The 14,151-nt window shown below is 55.3% G+C and overlaps 1 protein-coding gene across 2 annotated transcripts; it reads right to left on the bottom strand.

Moving 5' to 3' along the window:
• Nucleotides 1–220: 220 nt before the first annotated feature.
• Nucleotides 221–8,555, bottom strand: LGALS3BP (galectin 3 binding protein). 2 transcript variants are annotated; one of them, XM_081804347.1, is made up of 6 exons: nt 8,398–8,555; nt 6,630–6,710; nt 5,455–5,646; nt 4,834–4,965; nt 3,460–3,718; nt 221–1,667 (listed from the first exon to the last, which is right to left on the bottom strand). In XM_081804347.1, the coding sequence occupies exons 2-6, from the start codon at nt 6,679–6,681 to the stop codon at nt 572–574; spliced, it is 1,731 nt and encodes a 576-aa protein (XP_081660473.1). In that variant the 5' UTR covers nt 6,682–6,710; nt 8,398–8,555; the 3' UTR covers nt 221–571. The 2 variants fall into 2 exon arrangements, with proteins under 2 accessions (XP_081660473.1, XP_006745574.1); XM_006745511.3 differs by having other exon boundaries at nt 221–1,625; nt 8,398–8,551.
• Nucleotides 8,556–14,151: the final 5,596 nt, after the last annotated feature.

Raw genomic sequence — 14,151 nt, 5'->3', positions numbered from 1 at the left:
CAAGTGGGTCCAGCCCGCACCTTCCCCCACACCTCCTTTGGTTTTCATCACCTGTTATTCCAATTTTAATGACCCCACGTGTTTGCCTACTTGTGTCCTGACCCCCAGATCGTAGCTTCATGAGGACAGGGACTGTGCCTGCTCATTCTGTGCCCCAGGGTCGAGCACACCCAACATCTGAGTGCAGAATGAACTCATGACTCTGCACCAACGCGGGAACTTGGGAGCCACAATGCAATTTTAGTGATCTCAGATGGGGGACAGCAGAGGACAGGGAAGTGAAAGTCGGCGTGGAAAATCCAACAGCTGCCCCACCCAGGTTCCCCTGCTTCTCCACCTGGAAACCAGCCGGATGGTGGGGGGGTTACTGGGACTTCTAGGCACAGTGGTGGGCATTAGTTGAAACCTTCCAGTACTTTCTCTAAGTTCAGAGAGATCAGTGGAAACAGCAGGGCCCTCTGGTGGCCGCCGTTGGGGGTGGCTGCAGACAGGAAGCAGCTGGGAGTTGGGAAGCAGCGGTGGGGGGCTGGGGAGTGGCGCTGGGAGGCCCCTGGCTTCTCCAAGCTCCGGTCTAATCCACGCCTGAGGAGTTGGTCAGGTAGAAGGGGCGGATGACCGCTTGGAAGCTGCTGAAGTAGCCTGCCGGGCAGGGGAAGAGGGAGGCGCTCCTGGAACTGTTGGTGCCCAGGGTGCTGGGGATCATGGCCTTCTGGCCCTCAAAGTCGGTGACGTGGGCCACGAAGCGCCCCTCACAGAGGATCAGGGCTTTGTTTTCATAGCCGATGGTGGGCTCCGAGTAGTCAGACTTGGAGAGGTGCAGGAGGGGGACCTCGTCCGAGGAGCATGAGAACCCATAGTTCCAGCAGCTCTGGACGGTGGGAAGGTAGACCAGAGACCAGGAGATGTGCCTGGTCTGGAACAGGAAGCTGGGGTGCTGTGGGGTCTGGAAGGACCGGTAGGGGTTGTTCCAGTAGCCAGACAAGCCCCAGGAATTGCCGGAGACAGAGGCACTCCAGGTGGACGAGGTGTACAGCCGGGGCTGGTAGGCATCCTCGGTGAGGTTCAGGCCTCTGTACTGGGCCAGCAGCCGCAAGGGCACGGTGTGGAATTCCAGCGCCTGCAGGATCTTCTTCTGGAACAGCGCCTCATGGCTCCAGTACAGGGACAGGTTAAACTGTAGCTCGAACAGGTCCTCGGGCAGTATCATGGGAAACCGGACCTTCTCCACCAGGCTTTCCACCTCCCTGTGGGAAGGCTGATTCTCCTGGCTCCACACGTCCAAGGCAGTCAGCAGGGCCAGCTCGCTGGGCACGGCCAGCTCACTCCTGGAGAGCAGGACCTGCAGCAGGGCCGTGGGCACACCTGGCCAGGCCTTGGCCTGCATCAGGGCCTTGAAGTTCCAGGCCAGGAACTGCACGCACAGCTCCTCCAGCATGGGGTCCTGCGTGGCCAGTGCATAGGTGTAGAGGTCCAGGGGCGTCTGGAAAGAGGGGTCCTCAGGGAGGAGGATGGCAAAGAGGCTGGCGCAGAAGCTCTGCAGCTGCTGGGCCCTGTAGTCAGAGGCGAGCTTGTGGAAGCACTTCACGGACGTCAGGGAAATATCCAACCTTCGGGAGTAGAAGTACCTGGGAGGGGAGCAAAAGCTGAGCACCCGGTGCACTCTGCCCCTGCAGGACAACGGGGTTGTCTGGGCGTGTGCCGGGCCTGCCTCTCCAACACCACTGTCGACCACGTGTTTGCCACTGACCCACGGGCACCCCCAGGGGTGCCAGCCATCGCAAGGGGCATTCTGTGCCCCATGCATTTATCCTTTGGGTCAACCTACATTCCAGTCTCAGGTTGACTCAGAGCCACGTGCACAGACAAGCAGGCAGATCCCAGGGTCCTGGAGCGTGACGCTCCGTCCCTCACCCAAGGGAGGCAGCCCCACCACCTCCTGTTCCCCGCCTTCCCTGTCACTGCTGTCCCCTCGGCCGGCACCGCCCCTTCCTTCCTGCTGGCACACCCCCCCGCTGGACCCCTTCGGTCCCCAGCACCTGTCTCATGCCCCCATGACACGGGCATCAGCCCTGCTTGCCCCCCGTCTGCTTCCCCTGCCGACTGGGAGCCCTTGCTCCTGGTGACCCAGGGCACGACTCCAGCTGGGCCTGGCAAGGCAGGGACGGGCACCTGCCCTCGTCCTCAAACATATCACAGAAATTGACCTCACTGGGAGGGGCGCAGGCTAGCCACCAACTTCCCATACTTGGCTGGAAAGAAACCATTTTCATCTCATTAAAAATTGTCATTTGTTGTTTTCTCTTAAATGTCACTTCCCGCTATATAAAGCTTTAGGTCTTAAGAACAAAAAGGAACAGTTCTTTTTAAACGGACGCTTTCCTTCCTCCCTCCCTCCCTCCCTTCCTTTCTTTCTTTTTTTTTGGGAACCAGTTGTCTCTCTTTATTTTTTGGAAAACATGTCTGCTAGTTTGGGCCGACACCTTTGGCCCCCATAAGGCGGGGTGGGGTGGTGGTGGTAAACGGATGCTTTCTGAACACCGGCTCCTGCAAGGCCCCAGCAGGATGGCCTGGCAGGAGGGGTGACGGCCCAGGCCCAGGACAGGCTGGCCCCTCATGTCTCAGTTTCCTCATCCGGGGCACTGGCTCATGCGTGCTGCTGAGCATGTGCAAAGGCCCGGGTAAGACTTTCTGATGGGTTTGGAGTCGCAGGGATTCTACCTTTCACTTGACAAGCAAGGTCAGTACGTGAGGAGCAGGAGGATGAATTCATACCTAGGTTGTAGGTTCTTGGAAATATTACGCCATATCCTTACGTTACCTAAGAGGTAGGGGTGGTGTGTGTGTTTCTGGGCCACCTGATTTCTCCCCTACCACATAGCTGTCTGGGCCTGTGTGATGTGGTGTCGCGGGGCAGGTGGCCCGGACCCGCGGCCTCGAGTGTGCAAGGAGCCTCCTGCTCTGGGCGACACCCGGGCCCCTTCCCAGCTCTGCCCCAGGCCCCTGTGGCAACCTCTCACCAACCCAGGCATCTTGTTCCTGGTGAATTCGTAACCCACGGAGCGTTTGAAACCTCTTACAATAGTGGCAGTTACCTCGGGAGATGTTTTATGCGTGTTTTGTGGAAGTCGGTGTGTCTGCGCGTGATGGTGTGGTGTCAGTGTGGGGTATGCAAGTACGTGTAGGGGTGTGCGAATGTGTGTGCGGACGTAAGCGTGGCGGTGAGAGTGTATACGCACACATGTGAGTGTGGCATGCACACGACCACGAGCCCAAGCATGTGCACAGGTGTGGATGTGGGTGCACGCAGGTATGTGTGTGGGGGTGAGTGTGCATGTACGTGTGTGTCGTACACATGCTTGTGTCCGCGAAAGCACCGATGTGCTCGGTGCCGTAGCCCCATGGTTTGCTGTCGGAGGGGAGGTGCCCAGGCCCTGGTACCCCCAGCCCAAGGGCGGTCACCTGATGAAGTCTTTAACGACAGGCAGGCACTCTGCATCCACCTCCATGGTGACCGTGGGGCCCGGCTCCTTCCACAGGGCCTGGGCCTCGGGGTTGGTAGACAGGATCAGCCTGTGGGCACACAAGTCCAGACCCTCCTCCTCCTGGTCCCTCACCCTCACCCTGACGGACAGGTCACAGCTCCTCTGGCTGTCAAAGATCTGCTCAAGGGCTACAGGGAGCTCATCCGACAGGTCAAGGGTGTGGGCACCTCGAGTTTCTAGAAGGGGCAGAGGGGAGCACACGGTTAGGTCAGGCGCTGTCACCGAGAACACTTCTTCTCCCTGGACTCAGGCTCCTCCCGGCCCCATCTACTCAGGAAGGCTTGGGGAAGACGAGGGTGTCATTCCCCTCTGTGGCCCAGAGCCTCCCCGCCCCTGTTGAACACCCCTGGTCAGCTCCCCTGCTCCCCCACATTCAGGCAGCCCCTCCACTGACTTCCAGAGTCCGAGGCTCCACCCGTTTAAATCCTGACCCATCAAGCAATGACCCAGGTGGCACCTTCTAAAAACCCAAACCTTCTCCCTGGTTTGATGGTCTGAAGAGTGAGGGTCTTATGGAAACTCAATTTCGAGCTTTGGGGCCCCTAGCAGGCTCCCTTAGGAACTGAGGCCTAGAGAAGCGACTCCTCCCACCGACAATCCCAAAGCCTAGCTGGGAACTAAATCCCACCTGCTCTTTCTTTGCCACGAATAGGTTTGCATCAGTCCTGACACATCAGCCAGGTGGGTTCAGCCCCCCATTCCTCCGGCCCCCACTCCCACATGGGCTCCCCACCAGGACTGCTCCCTGCCCTGCACCCCAGGTCCAGGTGCATCTCCTGCCCGCCCTGCCCCCCGCGACCCCTCCTTGTGTCAATGCTCCGATGCGCCCCCAAGCCCCGTGTGAAGCCCTGGAAGAAGGACAAGTGGAAAACAGTAACACCGGATTCGGGGACTGAAGAACACAGAGCACCTGGTGAGGTCAGCACACATGGTGGCGGGGGGAGGGGAGAGGCGCGAGGACGGGCTCCCGCCATCGGGGCAGGTCGAAGGCACATTCAGCTTGCTGTCGAGGCACATGGGCGCACGAGGACTGATGACCGTGAGAGGCTGGGGTTTAAAGAAGCGACAGGCAGGTGGCCCGTGCAGGCGGCCCACGGCTCTTGCTGGATGACCTGGGTGAACGTGGCATTTCTGAGCCACACCAGGAAAGGGCGGTGGGGAGTTCGGGATCACTGCTGGGAGGGGCGGGCCCTGGAGGCTCTCCTGTCCCCTCCCAGCCAGGGGGGCGTCACAGGGGAACCGGGCACAGGCGTGCCCTCTGCATGGACGGCGTGCGTGCCCCGGGGCTCACCGTTGGTGCAGACCACGCCGGCGTCCTGGTTGTGTCTGCAGTGGCTCCTCAGCCAGCCCAGGGACCTGCAGCTGGCCAGCGAGGGCTCCGTGCCCGTGCACTCCACCTCATCCAGCATGACCGGGCCGGCGCCTGGTGGCACAGCAAGGAGGACGGGGGCTGGGCGGGGGGGGAGGGGCCGTGCACGGGGCTGCTCCCCCAGGAGCCATGGGAGAAGCGCTCTGCGGGCCTCCCGATCTGTGACCAGGGCCCCCTGGCCCTCATGCTCCCCTGCGCCGTCTGGACCGGATAGAACCTGGGGCCCCCCATCCATCCGAGCCGAGCGGGGCTTTGGGTTTATGCTGGGAACACTGTACCACAAAGCAGCCTCCGTTCGCTGTGTCAGGGGAGATGTCCCTGCACCAGACTCCTCGGGGCGGGCTGGGGGACTGTTTCAGGAAGGGACGCGCCCTGAGGGAACGGGACGGCCTGTCAGAGCCTCCGCAGAACTATTTCAAATGTTCGCGGGTGCTCCGTGAGTTAGGAAGGCCATGTGCATGTCTCAGGTGACAGTCCCTTCCTGGGACAGGCTGCTTGGCAGCGAGGCTCCGCTCTGGAGGACCTGGGGACAGGCAGGCCTACCTGGCCCAAAGGCGGCTCCGCCCAGAGCCTCGGTGGCATTCACAAACCCCAGGGCCCGGCACACGACGCTGGCATCTGTCAGGTCCCACAGGTTGTCACACACGGTCCCCCACTGGCCTCTGTAGAAGATCTCCACGCGACCCTCGTTGGCGGTGTTCCCATCGGCCAGCCGCATGTCCCCATCTTTCTCGCCTACAGGGCTCCCGAGGGAACAAAGAGATCAGCAGGGATGAAGGCCGGCAGCTGGGCCTCCATCCCAGCGGAGAAGCACCAGCCCGCCCCTCACTTCTCCCAACTGGGAAGGTCCCTTGTCAAGTTCCCCCCAAGAGGGTGCCCACTGCACCATTAGCTTTAAAGCCCCCCATCCATCCTTGAGGGCTCACCCACTGGGGAGGAGTGGAAGATGTGCACCCCCCCCCACCCCCACAGAGAGTAAAGCGCCTTTTCTTGTCTTTGAGGTCTGAGTCCTTCCTCCATGGATAGGAGAAGGAGCAGAAGGGGCAACTGGAGCCCCAGCACCTGAGGGTGGGGGAGGTGGGACCCTGGGGAAGAATGGGGCAGAAGGAGGGGCCCACGCTGACCCCACCTGAGGGTGTCTGGGGCTTGGGGTGCACCGTGTGCATCACAGCAAGGACCGCTGGGAGGGCTGTGGGGGAAGTCCTGGAGCAGCAGGTCCAGGAACCCCCAGAAACACCGGCAGAAAGAGCCGGGTATACAGAGAAAGTGGGATTGTTCTGGGACAGGGTCAGGAAGGAGCTGGGTGCCATGCTGGAGGGCGGTTCTCAGCTGGGGGAGTAGCCAGCCTCCATGGGGTCACCAGGACAAGGAAGTGCAGAGCCCGAGGCGCAGAGAGCATGAGGACTGGCGTCTAGAACTCTGGAAGTCTGACTGTATGGAAAGGCCCTGACTCATGACACCCCTGCCCCCCACATTTGGCCTGTCTGATGGGCTCCTACTGCTCAGTTCCTCTGGTTCCCATGGGATGAAATGAAGAATCCTTTGGTGTCCCCCCCAGGACCTACAAGCTACCATCACTTAGGATAACCAGGGCTTCAAGCAGGAGAGAAGACCCGGGCTGAACATTGCCTCGATTTTCTGCGAGGGCTCAAGGCCACAGAACGGGGAGTGGTAGCTTCTCAGACTGCCGCTTTCAGCATTCCTGGGGCGCAGCTCACCTTGAGTCCCTGCAGCCAGCAGCCACATCCAGAGGAGCAGTGGGACAGCCATGGCCTCTCCTGGGAGGGGAGGCCCTCGTCCTGCGATGGAAGGAAGCAGCAGAATCAGACAGCAGAGCTGGACAGCCCTGGGGACCAGGCCCCTGTGTGTCCAGGACCCTTTAGACCTTATGTGTGGAGGACAGCAGACAGGTACAGTCCCTGCTCCTCTGAGCTGTGAGTGTGATGGGGTCCCCCACCTGTCTGGGGCATGGTCCTCCAAGGAGGACTAAGACTTGGCCAGACAATGGGGAGGGGACCTGGGGGAGGTCTCTAAGCAGCAGGACAGTGGGAACAAAAGTCCATCTCAGAAAACCAGGCCCTAGGGGCGCCTGGGTGGCTCAGTTGGTTAAGCGACTGCCTTGGGCTCAGGTCATGATCCTGGAGTCCCAGGATCGAGTCCCACATCAGGCTCCCTGCTCAGCAGGGAGTCTGCTTCTCCCTCTGACCCTCCCCCCTCTCGTGTGCTCTCTCTCTCTCTCTCATTCTCGCTCTCTCAAATAAATAAATAAATAAAATCTTTAAAAAAAAAAAGAAAGAAAGAAAACCAGGCCCTGGGTGTGGCCATCAGTGGGGTTGGGTGGGAAGGGTGGAGGGAGGAGTCGGGGGCATGCGAGCGAGGCCCAGATCAAGAGAGGCCTGGGGAGGGGGGGCTTTATCTTCAGGCAGTTGGACCCCTGTGGGAGGGCCTGGAGAGCCATCTGTGAGACCCTGAAGGGAGGAGACATATCAGGAGGCCACAGAAAGCCAGGCAGAAGTGACAGAGAGGGCCAGAGGAGGTGGCTGGGAGCAGGGAGGAGGGGGATCAGGGCTGAGGTCTGGGACTGACTCTGCAGCTGGGTAGGGGCTGGGGGAGCAGGGTGGGGGGAAATGCTGAGCGGGTGGCTGGGTGGGGACCTGCCTGAGATCAGTGTCTCCAAGAAACAGAAGCTCTGATAAGCTGGGGCCACCAAGGCCACACAGTCAGCCTGGGTGGGGCACAGGGAGTATGGGGAGGCCCAGCTCTTCCAACTTTTGCCTGGAGTTCTTGCTTCTCTAGAATTATTCGGGCTTGCTTTTCATCTTCATCCCCAACCTGCTCCCCACCTGCTGTCTCCCCCCATGTCCCGAAAGTGGAGAAGTCAGTCATTGTCTCTCCAGCTCATGAGAGTCCCTTGGCCCCCGCACCACTCCTAGGCAACCCCCCCCACTCCTAGGCCCAGCTCTTAGTAGAGCACGAGGCAGCTGTTGTGGGCACCCCTACAGGTCAGGGCCTGGTGGCCCCGAGGCAGCATCCCAGGTATGCATTAACAATGGCCAATCATGCACCTGGTATATTGTACCCAAATGTGACTGCCCTTGGGGTGGTCATGGCCACCTGTTGTAGACTGACTCCCTTGTATCCGAAGTTGGGATAGGGCTGCCTGGCTCTGGCTCATTTGGTGCCTTTTGCAAATTAGAAAAAGATACTCTTCCTTTGGACAGGCATAGGCCTGGGCCGAAATGCACAAACTGGAGAGAGCATACTGGGCTGAATTCCAAGCCTGCTTCCCCCTTCGTCCTTGTGCAGTGAGCAACCTGGGCAACTGTACATATAGAGACCCTATGGATCTGGGAGCAGCCATGATGGTCCCTTGGCTGAGGAAGGGCACTAGATCCCCAGTTGGGTACAAACAGGGAGATTATACCCACTAGGTGACATTGGGTAGAGAGAGGGACAACCACCTGAGAGCAAAAGGCATGAGCTTACCTGCCTGAGGTAACTACTGATGGCTGCCCTGGAGCCTCTCAGCTTCCAGCTGCAGGATCCCTCTGCAGGCTGTCCTTCAACCCAGAAAACGCTCCCAGTATGAAATGTGGTCAGGCTGGTCCCAGGAAATACCAGAGAAAACAGTCTAGTTTCGATTTCTAGAAACCACCTGACTTGGGTTTCTTCTGCGATTGGCTGCCAACAAGGCTCCCTGGGCCCCTCCCTCCCCTCAGCTCTGACTGTGGATGTCGGGGTGGCAGTGGCCCGAGGTAGGCAGCGTAGCTGACCATAACCACAGCAAGACGGCCAACCGCTACGCGTGAACGTAAACAATCTTCTAAGCTGGGCGGGCCCCCAGGGCTGGCGTTGGGGGAGGCCAGGGAGGGGAAGCGGGGGGACAGCAGGAGGCAGAGTGAGCGTAGGCACAGACAGGCAGGGTCTGCACCTGCCGGTGTGACTGTGGGCTCCCACTGAACGCTCTGAGCCGTGTCCGGGGTCTGGCACATCGCCAGCAGGGGGGATGCCGCCAGGATGGCTGCTCATTATGAGTCTGCCTGGCTCTGAGTGCTTGGCATGCCTGACCTCCCAGAGAGGCCCCCCTCTGCGAGGCCACACAGAGTCGTCCCCCTGACAGCGGGAGGGAGGCCCTGAGACATGAGACAACATGTCCAGGTATGCAGCCAGCAACGGGAAGAGCTGGGCCCCACGTGCAGCAGTGACCCCCAGAGCCTGCGCTGGTCACCAGCAGAGGACGCCACCCAACCCCGATGCAGGCTGTTCTCCCAGCGTCTCACCACCGGCGGGGCAGGGGACAAAGCCTCTGGAGCGGCTGTAAAGTGTCCAGGCCACCTTCCAGCCATCCCTGGCTCCAAGAGAAGGAGGCACGGCGGTTCTCCCTTGGGGAAGCACCCTCTCTCATTCCCACGCTGTGCTCTGAGGACCCCAGGCTCTGCCGGAGTCGGACCCAGAACTGACAGCTCAGAGCCCTGCAGGCCCCTTGCCACAGGGATAATGTCAGGGAGGAGCCGTGATGGCAGCCAGTGTGGCGAGAGTCAGCTTCAGGCTCTTGGAGGGACCCTCTAGGGGGCATGTGGGCAGAGTCAGGACATGGAGGCAGGAGGTCCTGACGCTGTGGTCTGAGCCCCTGTCTCCAGCTGGCCTGAAGTCAAGGTCAAGTTCTGGGATTTGCAGTTAAATGAGGCAATCAACGCCCTCTATTGTTTTGGTCACCTGCATCCCAAGGTTCTGGATGAGAGCTGTCCCTTGGAATGTCCCCAGGTCTCTTTAGCCTTGTGGCTCTCAACCTGGTCTGCACATGAGAATCACGTGGGAATTTTACCAACTCCCGATGCCTAGGTCCACTCAGTCACCATCTCCGGGGTGGGGACATTCATGGGCATTTTAAAGCCTACCAGGTGGCTGCCGTGTGCAGCCAGGGCTGAGAGCCACTGGCAGAGACACACGGTCTCCCTGGCAGCCTGCGGTCCCAGGGACTGAGCCCCAAGGTCAAGCATTTAATGGCTATCTGCCCTAGATGTGAGGTTTTAGGGAGTGGCATGGTTCATCTAGCTCCCTCCAAAGAAACTGTAGGTATCCAGGGGGAGAAGCAACTGGAAACAGTGCTGGCAAACGAGACCGTGGTGAGTTTTAAAATCCCATCCAGATCAAGGAGCTTCAGGTTTGTTGGCACAGAACCTCCAGAACCTTCCTTCACATAGTTTCCACGGAGTTCTGCCCAAGCAAATTGCCCATCAGGGAAAGGAGACAAAGGAAGTCCTTTGGGAGGTATTGGTGCCGTTAGCTTTACAAATAAAACTGCCAGTTATCCTACCAGCAAAAATCAGTTTATTCAGGAAGAGCAGAGAATTGCAACCTGAATAAGCAACCAATGGCAGAAGCACAGGCAGGTCCACCAAACAAAGAGGAGGCTCTTCTATAGAGGGAAGGGAGCATTGTTAGAGACAGAAAGCCCCCTGGAGTAAACTGGGAGTTAGAAGCATGGGGGTGTCTCACTGGCTGGGCTGTTGCAGGGGGAGGAAGAAACCTTCCTTCCACCAGGTGGGGTAGTCAAGTGGGGTCCAGGTGCAAGGTGCTCTCTTCCTGCTGGGTCTGCAGTGGGCAACAGGCACTGGCTGGGAGAGCTCCCCCTGCTGGCCGCCCCACTCCATTCTAACCAGCTTCCCTTTTATTGATGTTCACAGTGGCAAGTTTAAAACTCTTTAGCCCCACAGTCCTGGAAAGTCCTTCGAGTTGAAGGGAGTAAAATATAAGATTGAGGCCTCTTCGTGGAATCGGAGTACGGGTATCTGCTCCCCCAGGGCTTTCCGCAAAGGGGACCATGGAACCGGCACTTGAGATGCCCCGCTCTGGCGAGCAGTGGCTCAGTTCTGAGAAGGAGACTGAAAGCCCCGGACACCATGGATGCCTGGGCCCGGCTGTGATGGTGTGCACGATGTTGCTGTCACCAGGAAGCCACTGCCACCGAGGCAGGAGAGAATGCTCAGCTAGCTTGTAGGCTACCCCACCCCCTCGCCCAACATCCACGCAGCCACGCACTGCCACGGCCCGTCCACATGCATGACACTCAAACCCCGATGGGAAGCAGCTACTCTTCTTAAACCCCTTGTAGGTGAGAAGATAGAGGTGCAGAGAGGCAACATGGGCCCAGTTATCCAGCTGGAAGGGAAGGAGCTGGGATTCAAACCTACACTTCCCTTTTTAAAAAATTGGCTTGAGATACGATCTACATACGATAAAATGCATGGATTGAATGAGTTTTGACAAAGGTATATAGGCAGCAACCATGACCACAACCATGATGTACAGAACATTTTCATCACCCCAAAAGTGCCCTTATGCCCCTTTGCAGTCAGTCCCCTCCAGCGGCCTCCATCCCTGGCAACCACCTATCTGCTTTGTGAGTTTTCATATAAATAGAAACATATAATATGTAATGTTTTGTATCTGGCTCCTTTTACTTAGCACGATGCTTTTGCTTTTGAGATTCACTCATGTCACTGCAAATACCAGTAACTGGTTCATTTTTGTTCTCCGTTCTAGCCGCGCCCCCCACCCCCCATATGGATGGACTATAGTTTGCTTATGCATTTCTGCATTGACGGGCATTTGGGACATTCCCAGGTTGTGACTGTTATGAATAAAGCTCTTAGGACCGTTTGGGGAGCAGACTTGGTGTGAACACAAGCTTTGCTTTCTTTTGTGTAAAATACCTAGGGATAGGATTACCTGGTTATATGACAGATGTTTAACTTTTTTTTTTTTTAAGTAGGTTCCATGCCCAGTGTGGGGCTTGAACTCACAACTCTGAGATCAAGACCTGAGCTGAAATCAAGAGTCGGAAGCTTAACCGACTGAGCCACCCAGGTGCCCCTAGATGTTTAACTTTTTAAGAAGCTATCAAACTGTTTCCCACAGTGGCCTGGCCATTCTGCATCTCTACTGGCAATTGTCTGAGTGTCCCAGCCACTCTAAATCCTCACCAATACTTGGTGTTGCCAGTCTTTTTAACCGTATCCATTCTGGTGGGTACGCAGTGGGGTCTCATTGTGGTGTTAACGGCTAGCGCTGTTGAGCATCCCCTCATATGCTTGCTTGTCACTCGTACATCCTCTTTGGTGAAGTGCCTATTTAGATCTCAGGCACATTTTAAATCAGGCTGTTTGTCTTATTACTGAGTTGTACACATTCTTTACATACTCTGGATGCAAGTCCTTTAGCAGATAGGATCTACAAATTTTGTTTTTATCTTTTCATGCCTTTTCATCTTAACAGCGTCTTCTGAAGGATGAAGGTTTCAAATCTAGACGAAGCTCAAAGTCTCATTCTTTTGGTGTCATGTTGAAGAAGTCTCTGCCTGGCCCAAAGGTCTGCTGTCTTCTGGAGTTTTGTAGTGTTAGCTCTTGCATTTAGTTCTAGGATCTGTTCTGAGGTAATTTTGTGAATGGTGGGAGTTAAGGGTTTCAATCATTTGTTTCCATAGAGATAAGACTTGTCCAAACACCACTTACGCAAAGACAATCTTTTCCCCCACTATACTACTCTGGCACCTTGGCCCAAAATCCACAGACCACACACATATGGGTCAATTTATGGACTCTTTTGTGTTCCTTTGATTTACAGGTCTATTGTCCTGCCAATACAACAGCTTCGATTGCTTATAGCTTAATATATATTAAGTCCAGAAGCCAGATAGTAGAAGTCCTTTGACTTTTTCTATCTCAAAATTGAGTATTCTCATCCATCAAGACAGTATATTGTTCCATTTATTTGGGCTTTGATCTCATCCGTGTTTTGCAATTTCAGTCTACAGATCTTGCACATGTTTATATATAACTATTTATATCTATTTCACAGTTTCCAATTGTTCACTGTAGCTACACAGAATTAAATTAGTTCTGTATGGGCACTGTGCATCCTTTAGCTTTGCTAAACTCAACTGTTAGTTCTGGTAGCTATTTTCTAAAGATTTCTTAGGCTTTTCTATCTAGTCAGTCTTGTCATTGGCAAATAAAGACAGTTTCACGCTTTCTCTTCCAGTCTGAATGACTTTCTTTTCCTTGGCTAATTGCATGGTCTGGGACATCCCATCAGACGATTGTGAATAAAAGCGATGAGAGCAACGTCAGTTTCCTGGGTCTGATCACTGTGCTCACAGTTGTGATAACTGTAAGGTGCTGGCACCAGAGAAGGCTGCATGAAGGGAACAGAGCTATACTGAGTTTTACAACATCTGTGTGGTTTAAAACGATTTCACTATAAGAAGTTAAATGCTGGGGGGAAGTGGTGAAAGTGGCCATTCTTGCCTTGTTCGCAGACATATGAGGAAAACATTCAGTCTTTCAGCACAAAGTATGACATTAGCTGTAGGTTTTTTGCAGATGCCCTTTATCAGGTTAGAGATCTTCCTTTTTTGCCTAGTTTGCTTAAGAGTTTTGTTTGCTTGTTTTTAAATCATGAATGGGTAGTGAATTTTGTCAAATGCTTTTTCTGTATCTTTGGAGATGATCATGTGGCTTTTCCTTCTTAGTCTGTCAATGTGGTGGATTACAATGGTTTTAGAATATTAAACCAACCTTGCATTTCCGGAGTAAATCACACTTTCTCATGAATTATTTTCACTTTTATATACAGCTGGATTCAACCAGCTAAACTTTTGCCAAAGATTTTTGCATCTATGTCCGTGAGGGATACTGGTCTAGATTTTTCTTTTTTTGTAATATATTTGTCTGGTTTTGGTATCAGGATAGTGATGCCCTCATAAAATGAGTTGGGAAGTGTCCAAAATCATGGAAGATTTTGTGTGGGCTTGGTATAATTTCTTCTTTAAATCTTTGGTACAATTCACCAGTAAAACCATCTGTGCTCAGAATTTTCTTTGTGTGAAGGCATTTTATTTTTGTTTTATTTAGATCTTTTTAACAATTTTATTAAGGTACAATTTACTTTGAAACTTACCAATTCAAAGTGCACATGACAGGATTAACATTCGGGAAGAAATTAATGTCACTTTTTTTCACTTAGTTCCAATGTGGCTTTTGGGAGTTTTCTTTTTGCTGATCAGTTATGTGCTGAACAGATGAGAGTACCATGTGGGCCAAAGCCACCACCTGTGTGAGTCCAGAGGCTCATGGCCTCTCAGAGGGCCGAGGGCTGGTTTTCAGTTCCTTGCTCCTCCATTGGCAACTCCCTGTCTGGTCCCACCCCAGGCTGACACACTCTGGCATCTCCCTCACG

The sequence above is a fragment of the Leptonychotes weddellii genome, chromosome 15, assembly GCF_054177405.1.
Source record: "Leptonychotes weddellii isolate Sample4059 chromosome 15, ASM5417740v2, whole genome shotgun sequence".
Lineage (NCBI taxonomy): Eukaryota > Metazoa > Chordata > Mammalia > Carnivora > Phocidae > Leptonychotes > Leptonychotes weddellii.
The sequence above is the reverse complement of the archived record's forward strand: the minus strand, read 5'-3'. Positions and strand labels throughout refer to the sequence as shown.